This window comes from Giraffa tippelskirchi, chromosome 8 (assembly GCF_054371585.1).
Source record: "Giraffa tippelskirchi isolate mGirTip1 chromosome 8, T2T-mGirTip1v1.2.pri, whole genome shotgun sequence".
In the NCBI taxonomy this organism is placed as follows: domain Eukaryota; kingdom Metazoa; phylum Chordata; class Mammalia; order Artiodactyla; family Giraffidae; genus Giraffa; species Giraffa tippelskirchi.
The window spans coordinates 114412936-114424483 of NC_137282.1; the positions used below are offsets into that span (position 1 = coordinate 114412936).

General features: G+C 42.6%; 1 protein-coding gene across 1 annotated transcript; it reads right to left on the minus strand.

The window, feature by feature from the left end:
* Positions 1–4452: 4452 nt before the first annotated feature.
* Positions 4453–9534, minus strand: SMIM23 (small integral membrane protein 23). Its single transcript, XM_081520753.1, has 4 exons — positions 9409–9534; positions 5304–5355; positions 5046–5113; positions 4453–4803 (listed from the first exon to the last, which is right to left on the minus strand). Exons 1-4 carry the CDS (start codon positions 9484–9486, stop codon positions 4591–4593), a joined length of 411 nt encoding a protein of 136 aa, XP_081376879.1. The 5' UTR covers positions 9487–9534; the 3' UTR covers positions 4453–4590.
* Between the last annotated feature and the right edge of the window lie 2014 nt (positions 9535–11548).

Below are 11548 nucleotides of genomic sequence, written 5' to 3' on the forward strand. Positions count from 1 at the left end.
TGGTATACAGACTAGCTGTATGTGGGCAAGAAATGAGATTTCTACTTCTCTATATATGTACCTGACATGTAGTAGCGTGCAGTGAATATTTACTGCCTTATAAATTTAATTGGCATATGATTCCTTAACAATAAAATGGTAACTTTTTAAGAGAGAGAAGACATTATCTTGGCTGGGCTTAATGGAGGGGAGGCTGTGAAGACCATGGAGTTAGTGTGGGGGCTTTGATGCCAGGCAGCGTGGGCTTGAATCCTGGCTCTCCATTTACTGGTGATACTATTTTGACAATGCCTGCCTCAGTTTCCCCTCCTATAAACTGGAAATAACAATAGCATTTGATCAAGCCCCTAAAACAGGAATAGAGGAAGCATTTTCTAAATGTCAACTATCACAATTTTATTATTGCTTCCCAGTCATCACAACATGCTTATGAAATACTTATGGCTAACGCACAGGTGGACTTGACCTTATCGAATTTTTGTCCGGATGATCAGATTCTTATCTTTAAAACATGAACTATCTGAGTGATTGTGGTTTTCCTTTCACATTATATGATATATATGAAGTGAAAGAACAGAAAAGAAGATGACCAAAACCAATAAGACAAACCAATTAAAAAGTAGAATGAATCAGTGTTACCAAAGAGAAGAGCCTAGGGGAATGTTAGGAAGGCTGCCAAATCTATTGAGTAAAAGAGAGATGAGGGGAGAACCATCAATTAAAATTAATTAAAAGCTTTTAATTCTTGTGATGCTGACCTCATTCTCCAGGTGTCTGAGACAAAGGAAAGAAATGTGGGTACTTAAGTGGCATGACATTTTTCCAACTGGCTACTTTCCCTTTAACCAGACCAAGCCTGTCTCTTCCATCTTGCCCTGACTCATGGCTCAGGTTCCTCTGCTGAAAAGAGAGGACGTCCTGAGGCCTGAGAAACAGCTGACTAGACCCTTCTCCCACATTCTCATCCATCAGCATGTCCTGCTGATTACACTTTCAGAATGCATCCTGATTCTGGGCACTTCTCCCCCATGCCAAATCTTCATTTCCACCTGGAACTACAGTGAGTTGCTATGTGGTCTTGTTTCCACCCATATTTATTATTCTCTGAAATTGCCTTGTACTGACTTTTCTATTTTTTTTTCATTTATTTTCACCATTAGCTTTAAACATCTCATTCACCAGTGGCTGGTGCATGCACGGCCCAATCAATATTTCTTTCTTTTTAAAGAAATTTTTATTGGAATATAGTTGATTTACAATGTTGTGTTAGTTTCAGGGGTACAGCAAAATGAATCATTCTTTTTTTAGCTTCTTTTCCCATATAGGTTATTATAAAATACCGAGTAGAGTTCCCACGCTATACCATGAGTCCTTATTAGTTATCTATTTTATATACAGTAATGTGTATATGTTGGCCTCCCTGGTAGCTTAGTTGGTAAAGAATCTACTTGCAATGCAGGAGACCTGGGTTAGATCCCTGGGTCAGGAAAATCCCATGGACAGAGGAGCCTGACAGGATACAGTCAGTCCATAGGGCTGGAAGAGTTGGATATGACTTACCGACTAAGCTATCACCAGGATCTAGGCTCTATTTACTTTTTTTTCCCACATATCCCCCAAATTACATACACAAACATCTAACCTATCTTTTATATAAATACATATAATATGTAAATATCATAAAAACATATACATCTCTCTATATACACAAATATATTACAGATGCAATATTTAATGGAATTACAACTTGGTTAGGGGCTAGAATCTAAAATATGCCTTAGGCTGAAATTAGTTGTTGTTTAGTCGCTAAGTCCTGTGTGACTCTTTGCGACCCTATGGACTGTAGCTCACCAGGCGCCTCTCTCCATGGGGATTCTCCAGGCAAGAATACCGGAGTGGGTTGACATTTCCTCCTCCAGGGGATCTTCCTGATGCAGGGATTGAACCCACATCTCTAGTGTCTCCTGCATTGGCAGGTGGGTTCTTTACCACTGAGCTACCTGGGGAGCCTCCAGGCTAAATCTGTATATAGTAAAATTTCTACCTGAGAACCCTTTAAAGTACACAGAGAACATACATAATTTTGGATCTGTAACTACAACTTATATGGTAATAGTAAACATAAATAAAAGGAAATGTCAATCAGCTCTTTCACTTACAACTCTGGATGAAATAGCTGCAAATGAGAAAACACAAATTCTGGTTCTCACCCCCATCCACCCTGTGACCATAATTTGCAAAGACTTTTCCCAACCCAGATGACGATTCATTCCCTCCAGCATATGGATTGCTATGTCTTTCCTTGTAAGTCAGATATCCTCTGAGATTATTTTAATTGGAACCCTTATGACTTTCCAACAATTTGAGGTGATCTCAATAATTGGCAGATATATAATAATTCCAATAAAATAAAAATAATTGGCAGATATATAACAATTGCATTAAAATAAAATACAATAAATAAAATTCCAATTCCAGTTGGAATCAACTATATTCCAATAAAAATTTCTTTAAAAAGAAAGAAATATTGATTGGGCCGTGCATGCACCAGCCACTGGTGAATGAGATGTTTAAAGCTAATGGTGAAAATAAATGAAAAAAAAAATTAGAAAAGTCAGTACAAGGCAATTTCAGATATATAACAATTCCAATAAAATCAGAAGGGGGAAATAAATAACCTAAAAAAAGTAAGGCAGTTGTAATTCCATTAATAGACACTAAACTCTGAGCTTCCTGGAAGTCAAGAGAAAAAGGGAAAATCTTAGACAAGCATTCTCATTGCTTAATCAAAATAATCAAAAGACAGAGGTTCTCTCATGGCACTATTTTAAAAAAGTAGGGAATTTCCTGGTAGTGCAGCAGTTAGGACTCTGTGCTTCCAATGCAGGGGGCCCGGGTTCGATCCCTGGTTGGGGAGCTGGGATCCTGCAAGCCGTGCTGTGCAGCACAGACAAAAAAAATTAAAAGTCGCTCATAATTTTATTATGGTGATGTTGTTGTTGTTCAGTTGCTGTCATGTCTAACTCCTTTGCAACGCCATGGACTGTAGCCTGCCAGGCTATTCTGTCTATGGAATTTTCCAGGCAAGAATACTGGAGTGGGTTGCAATTTCCTTTACTAAGGGATCTTGCCAACCCAGGGATCAAATCTGTGTCTCCTGCATGGGCAGGTGGATTCTTTACCACTGAGCCATCTGGGAAGCCCAGTGATATTATTATTTTTGCATATACACCCTGTATTCCAGTCCTTGTCTGCAAGCAAAATGATAGATAATTTTATTTAAAAAATATTTGAATGGGCAAAACATTCACGCAGTTTGAAAATTGGAAAATGTGAAAGTAAGCAATGGAAAGTTTCCTCCCTTTCTTGTCGTACATTTGCCTCGATTCAACTCCCTTCAGTCTCCCCCTCGGTTGTATCCATCTAGAATTTTTATCCGTATTCAATCACAACTTCGTCATCATCAACAATAAAATATAGACCCTTATTTATTTAATTTAATGACATGTCTTGCATGCATTTCCACATCAGTAGGAAAGCCTCCCCATTCTCTTTCATAGCTGCAGCGGATCTCATTGTTTGGATGTACTGTTACTTGCCAGTGCGCTACTGATGTCATTTTCATTTGGGCTGTTCCTTTTTTTTCTGTTTGTTTGGTTTTAGAAATGAAGTGTGCAATTTCACAATGTGCATATATATATATATATATATATATGCAATACATCCCTGAAGTGATAGCTGGGTCAAGGGATAAATGCATTTGTGAATTTGATAGCTGTCACCAATTTGCCCTCCAGAAGGGCGCCGAAAACTTACGCTTCTACCAGTAGTGTCAGAAGGTTGAGTTGCTATATACTATCTCTATACTCCAGACCAACATCCTCCTGCTAACTTCTAAGGAGGAAGGAAAAGGAATGTGAAAAAGGAAGAACTGTTTATCAGGCACCTATTGTATGGCAAACACACGCTATAGACACACGTTTCATCCTCACTGCAACCCTGTGAAGCAGTTTGTTTCCTGGATTCTTACTAATGAGACAGTTTTGTCTCAGAGAGGCTGAGGAATTTTGTGTAGTGACTCAAGGAAGTGGGAGAGAAGGGTCCTGACCCTGTGGCTGGCTCTGAGGCTACTGTTGTGCCGGAGTCCTGCTCTGTGGGAGGGCATCTCAGCAGAGCCCTGGTGTCGTCTCACCTGGGCTTAGCTTGCATGGACCAGCCCTGCTGCCCAGTAGCTCCGTCGTATCCGACTTTTTGCAACCCCAAGGACTGTAGCCCAAAGGCTCCTCTGTCCATGGCATTCTCTAGGCAAGAAAACTGGAGTGGGTTGCCATTTCCTTCTCCAGGGGATCTTCCCGACCCAGGGATCGAACCCTTGTCTCTTCCGTCTCCTGCATTGGCAGGAGGGTTCTTTACCACTAGCGTCACCTCATGGACCAGCAGTGGTGCCAAGAGTTTTTAGTGTCTCAACTGTTTTATTTTCTCGGCTGCCTTGAACTTCAAGTGCCACAGCTCAGACCTCCTTGGAGGAACTCCTGGAATACTCACTCCCATCTCCACTTGGCCTCCTGCCTAGGCCCCAGCCCTTGCCCCTCACAGGTGATTTCTGAGGGTGGAGCAGAGGTCCTCTGGGTGCCCCTCTCCCAGGAGGGCATCCAGCCATTCCTCCAGGTCCTGTACCAGCCGCTCCAGCTCTTGCACCTCTTTCTCTAGCTTCTCCAAGAAAACATGCAAGTTCTCTTTCAACCAGGTCCTCATGACCTTGATCGGCTCTTCTGGGGAGTCACTGGTCTGGTATTCAAACACCTAAAAGGCAGACAACAAGGTTGTATCTTGAGCATTTTCCTGTAGACCTCACTTGCTGAGCTGGTTTCTAAAAGTTCCCCGAGCCTTTGCTATGCTTTCCTTCTGCCCCAAGTACCCATCCCCACCTTCTCCACCAGACCAACTCCTACCTATCCTTCTAGACCCAGTTCATCAATGACACCTACGGAAAGCCTTCTCAGACGTCCTCAGCCTAGCTTAAGGTCCCTTCTTGAATATGTTACCTGGGAAGTCACAGGATTCTGGGGGTAGTTACATTCTCTGATCCTTTCTGACACCTCCCAACTTCTTCCTGAAACAGGTACGAACACCACCTCTTACTAAGGTAAAGGAGCAGGAGTTGGAATAAATTTGGCTGGTCATCCCAGGGGGATGGAGAGGATGGGAAAAGGCCAGCTGTGGAGGTCCCCTAGGCATGCAACCAGCTTCAGGTAATGCTGTGTGCTCTTGGCTCCTCCCCCCTCGGACTCCACAGTGCTCACCTGATATTCCTGTGCCCACGTAGAGCACCAGGACCAGCAGTGCCAACAGAGTCTGGGGGCAAGAAGAGGAGGAGGTGAGTTCCTGGAGGGCAGACAAGCACCCCACCTCCCTCACAGAGGGCTAGGAATGGGGATTCACTTCTGCTATTTATCTGAGTCACACGTGCTTGCTACAAAACCCGCAACTGCACGGGGTTAGGTAACAGGGCAACCTGCTGACATCTCATCGGTGTTTTCCCTCCTTCGTCCCTGGTGAGAAGGAAGGCTTTCCTTTATTTTCATTATTTGCCTCACTTTTGCCTTTTGTTTTCTGTTTGTTTTAAATGATCTTTTAAAAAGTCAACTTTATTGTGGTATAATTCACATATGATAAAATGCACATTTTACATGTACCGTAATGTCTATACTCCGTCCATGGGTTGCAAACAATCAGAGCGACTTACTGACTGAACAACGTTTATACTTGTGGACTGGGCTTCCCAGGTGGCTCAGTGGTAAAGAATCCACTAGCCAATGCAAGAGATTCGATCCCTGGGTTGGGAAGGTCCTCTGGCGAAGGAAATGGCAACCCACTCCAGTATTCTTGCCTGAAAAATCCCATGAACAGAGGAGCCTAGCAGTCCATGGGGGTTTCAGAGTCAGGACATGACTGAACACACACATACTACTACATACATGTGGAGTGTCACCCCAATGAAGATATAGAACATTTCCATCATCCTAGAAAATTCCTTTATGTACTTTTGCGACCAACTCCCTCATTCCCCCCACCCTGAAGTAGGGAAGCTCATCTGTTCTCAGACATTCGGTTTGCCTGTCCTGTAACTTCACATCAATGAAATCACATATCACATTCTTTTTTGTTGAGCTACTTTTCCTCAACATAATACTGCTGAGACATCTGCCTGTTTGGAGTTTGGGGTTATTGATGAGTAACATTATGGTGTATGAATATTGAATGTGTGTGTGTACAGATACATGTGTGATATGCGTGCTCTCAAATGGGTGCCCGTGGTGTTGAGGAGTTTCTCAGTTCTAGCTGGCTCCGAATTCCATCTACCTCCAGCACAACTGGGTTTCCAGTATCTCTGCTCTCAGCCCCAGAGCAGCTGCCCTCCGGTAAGCCATGGGTGAGCTAATCCTTTGTGTGCACATCCTGGCCCACGGCTGAGGAGCGTGGCGATCCCCACCTGGGCCAGGGTGCCGTCAGCACACAGCCCTTCTTTCTATCCAAGGCCTTGTCCTACAGAGTCTCCTCCAGAGTCCGGGCAGCTTCACCCGCCCAGACTCTCTGCAGCTCAGCAGGGCTGCTGGGCTTGGTATGCCCTCCAGCTCTTGGTGCAGCCGTTGTGGAGAAAAAGTTGAGGCAACGATCCTTGTTTCTTCCCCTCAGCGATTGTACTTTTGTGCTGTCCTTTGCCCTCACCTGAAAATAGTTGCTTTGTATATTTTTGTCAATTTTATGGCCGCTTACAATGAATGTGAGGGCTAGTTTGGCCCCAGTTACTGTGTGAAGGCTGGAAATGAAAGTCTACCCCTGGGGATTTTGGTGCAGGAATGAAATGGCTTCCTGAAGACAACATTGCTCCCTGGCACTTGGGTCAGTCCAAGATAATTTAGGAGATTTTGATGGGCATGCCAGGATCAGGGAGGGAGAAAAGTGAGAGAGCCTTTTGAAGAGGTGGGAGGAGGTGGAAGGGGATTCTGAGTCTGCAAGGGGCCTGGCACCCTCTCCTGATGGCCTCATGGTGTGGCTGGGAGGTCTTAGCACAGGATATTTAGAGACTCCTGCTTTCAACAGACAGTGTGAGTTGGGATAGTGACCAAGTCAGGCAAACAGAAGTGGAGAGAGGATTAAGGCAGAGACAGTAGTGACCGACATTGACTTTCCTCCCAACTCACTAGATGTGGGTTGAATCAGATTTAATTTGACTTGAAATAATACATTTCTTATGTACCTGAGTCTGTGAAGTAAGATTTAGACCAGCTACCACAAACAAAGAAGATAAAGAGATTTGCATGATTTGTTTCTTTCCTGGATAGTTTTTAAAAATATATATACTAGCAACATTATAGTTGATGTTAACTTTAAAAATAAAAATAAATTGCATAGTAACAATGTGACCAAATCTCACAGACACGCTAGAAGTGAAAAAAGCCAGACATGAAGGGGCACACTGTCTGATTCTACTCCATGAATTCATGAAATTCAGAGACGTGCAAAACTCATTTATGATGCTAGAACTCAGAACCGTGGTTATGGGGTATGAGCTGGGAGGAGCCTTGGAGGAGGCTTGGAAATGCTCTGTACTGCCTGGGTGTGGACACTCAATGTGAAATCATTGTAGATTAGGGCACTTTTTTCTTTTCTTAACAATATTCCCTGAGACTATCTAAGAACATGTTGTTGTTGTTTAGTTGCTAAGTTGTATCTGACTCTTTTGCGACTCCTTGGACTGTAGCCTGCCAAGTTCCTCTGTTCATGAGATTCTCCAGGGGATCTTCCCGATCCAGGGATCAAACTTACGTCTTCTACATTTTACCGCTAAACCACCAAGGAAACCCTATCTAAGAACATACACTGATTTATTCTTTATAATGGCTGATGAACATTCTGTGGTCTGAACATTCTTCTATTTCTTTAACTATTCCTCTGTCAATGTGATTTACAGAATGATGTCTTGATCTGCATGCTTGCTGCTAAGTTGGTTTTTTGTTTGTTTTTTTGTGCCGAGTGAAGTCAAAAGCAGGGAAAATGGACTAAAATTAAGTTTTAGTCCTTCTCTTGTGCTGTTGTGGAGTCTGAGCCAAATCATTGCTTCTCTCTAAGCCTCAGTTTATTCATTTGTAAAATGGATTTTTTTTGAACTTTGTTTTTGGACTGCACCACTCATCATGTGGGATTTTAGTTCCCCCACCAGGGGTTGAACCCGCGTCCCCTACAAAAGTCCCTGTAAAATGGATTTTGATATATGCTATAAGGTCTTTCAAGAAAGCAAAAACAGGGACTCTATAGTTGAGTCGGTTTGGGAAATACTGTGGTAAAGTTACATGGATTTCCTTGCTGCAGGACTCATCAGAGCCTTCATTACGTGAAGGAGCTGTGTGACTCTCCAGGAGGGAAATGAGAGTGTCAGCGTTCCCTGGACCACAGAACTTAAATGACTTTTCTAGAAGGAGCATTCCTAAGGTTTGGTATTAGAGGAACACTTTTTAGCAAAAACTGCAGCACAGCCGGAGCCCCGTAAGGCCTCCATCTCGCAGTGAGGTCCAGCACAAAGAAGTCAAAAGTGTATTAAGTATATAAGTGAACAGATCTTTTAAAAACATTTATAGATCAGTCTTGCATTGCTCTGCTTAAACCCCTGCCATGGCTTCTTAGTAATCTCAGAATAAAGTCCTACCCCTTCCCACTGTGTGCATCGCCCCGCTGGCCGTCCCCACCACCTTTTCCATCTTCCCCTTACTTCCCCATCTGGCAGGCAGTGCAGGGCAGGGCAGGGCGACCTTGCTAAGGGTTCTGGAGTCAGGTGGACCTGGTTTCAAATCCCAGTGTGTCTTTGCTGTCTGGCCTTTCTGATCTCACTTTACCCATTTGTAACTGAAGTTCATAACAGTTGCCTCTCGGGAATGTCAAGACACGAAAGAGAGAGGAATAGAAGCACCAGGCTGTGCATACCAGGCTGTGTACACAAGTGCTAACACTTTCCATTTTGACAAAATCCTATGTGAGTTTTGAATTTCAGCCCTTAGAACAAACGCTCCAGGACCTCTCCAATTTAGGAATATTATCCTATTTATTTTGGTTCATTTGTTCGTTCATACCAAGCACTAATCTAGGCACTCGGAATACAACAGGAAGCTAAATAAGACTCCCAAGTCCTTCTGGGGCATTCCTTCTGCTGGCAGTGTGAGAATGGATAAGAGTGTCAGTAACGGCTTCTAGAAGAAGCTCCTGAGCCCCTGTACTGTGTTCCACCAGGTTGGGCTCTAGGGAAAGTCAGGCTGAAAGCCTGTTCCTGACTTCGAGGGCCTCACAGTCTGCTTGGAGCATCCAAGGGGGCCCAGATGGGAGGAAAGCCATATACACCTGGTCTGGCCTCACCTGCTTCTTATCCTCACAGCGACTTCCCCTTCTCTCAGCTGCCACTCGTCCCCTGCTGCCCACCTGTTGTACCACCATGGCCTCAGGTCAGGCTGCCTGGGTAGAAGAGGGTACCACCACCTCCCCGGCTCCTGGTCACCAAGCATCTCTCAAGCCATGAGTTCTGATGTCACAGAAGGTGGGGACAGTCAGGCCCCCACCCTGCACCAGCCCTGACTTGGTTTTCACATAAGTATAAAAACAAAGACTGGAAAGAGAAACACACTGAAAGATTATATTTCAGGATGGTGATTTTTCTGATCCTTTTTCTTCCATATTTTCAAATCTTTAATAAAATGCAAGTCTTTATATTCAAAAGTGATAAAATTGTTTAACTGAACTGTTTATTGAGATAAGTATAGATTCACATGCAGTTGAAAGAAAGAATGTAGGAGATCCTGGATATCCTTTACTCAGTTTCCTCTGACAGTAACAGAGGCTATTGCCATGGATACAATCTACCAATCTTATTAGTCTCCCCAGTTTCGCTGTATTCATTTGTGTATGTATTTAAATGCTAAATAATTCTGTCACATGGCTAGATTTGTGCATCCACCACTATAGTCACCACCATACAGAAGGATTTCCAAACTATAGTGTCCTGTGCTGCCCTTTGATACCTACCTCCTCCTCTGCCCTCTTCTCTCACTGTCTCTAGTTCCTAGAAACCACTGATCTGTTTTCTATTTCTAATTTTTTTTTTTTTTTTGCCTGTGGATGTCCATTTGCTCCAGCATCAATTTTTAAAAATGCTTTCATTTCTCTTTGAATTTCTTTTGCATCTTTGTCAAAAATAAATTGTGCACATTTGAGTGGGTCTATTTCTTATTCTCTGCTTCATTCTATTGACCTATGTATTGATCCCCATAGCAACACCAACTGTCCTGATTGTAACTATACAGTAAGCCTTAATATTGAGTAGAGTGATTTCTCCACTTTGTTCTTTGTCAGGATCATTTTCAGCACTTCTATGGCCTAAGCCTTTCCATATAAACTTTAGAATAAGACGTCTGTCTTAAAAAAATTACTAGCTGCTATTTTGACAAGATTTGCATTAAACCTACAGATCTCTTGGGGGAGAACTGTCATCTTTACTATGTTGTATCTTCCAATCTATGGACATGGTATGCCTCACCACTGATTTAGGTTTTCTCCAATCAGCATTTTGTAAGTTTTAGCATACAGGTCCTATACATGTTTTAAGTGTATATTTAAATATTTCACTTTGGATTCCCTTCATATTTAAAAAGCCTCCATTTACCAAAGAAATTCCATATGTTAAGACATCATTAATTTTCAACATTTTGGTTATCTAACTTTCCCAAAGTGACACATACAAAGTTTCTGATTAGCACCCAGATAACTTTTATTCATTGAGCATCTACTGTATGCTAGGTATTTCATTAACTTTATTTTATTACATCTTTTCCAGGCTATAATTCTGTAGGTATTTGGGAATTAAGTCTGTTTTATTAGCCATTGTTATCTCTAAATCCCATTATGCAGCCTGTTACATACTATCTCACGTTCAGTAAAAATATCTGTTGAATGGATGAATGATGAGCAACTTCAAACTGTGGCTTCTGAGAGGCCCTGAGCTATGTCTGGTGAATTATTCATAGTACTTGGATCAGAAAATATTTGTTGAATGAGAAAAGCAGGTGGCATGATTTTAATTTCACCAATGAAGAAGCTGAGGCCCGGGGAAGCCAAGGAAGGGTACTAGCTGTAGTAGGTGTCACATGCTGAGTTATCGACTCTGTTCCAGAGCCCATGCTAAGTGCTGTCCATACATTATCTCATCTAATCCCCATAACTGCCCTGCAAGACTGGTGCCATCAGTCTGTCTGGATGTTACTCTCCTTATCCAAGATCATACACTCTGCTAGGGGTCTGAGTGCAGGTCTATTTAACTCCAAAGTCTTTTAGTTTACCTCAAGGGGTTAATATAATTTCAGCCAAAAGCAAAGAAAGTTGCCATTCTTGTTATCCTTTGTGGTTTTATTATGGGTGAGTAGATGTGGGAGTCCCATGAAATTTCTGAAATATCAAAAGTAGCTATATTCCTTCTTCTTTCTTCAACTCCATGACCATCCCAGTT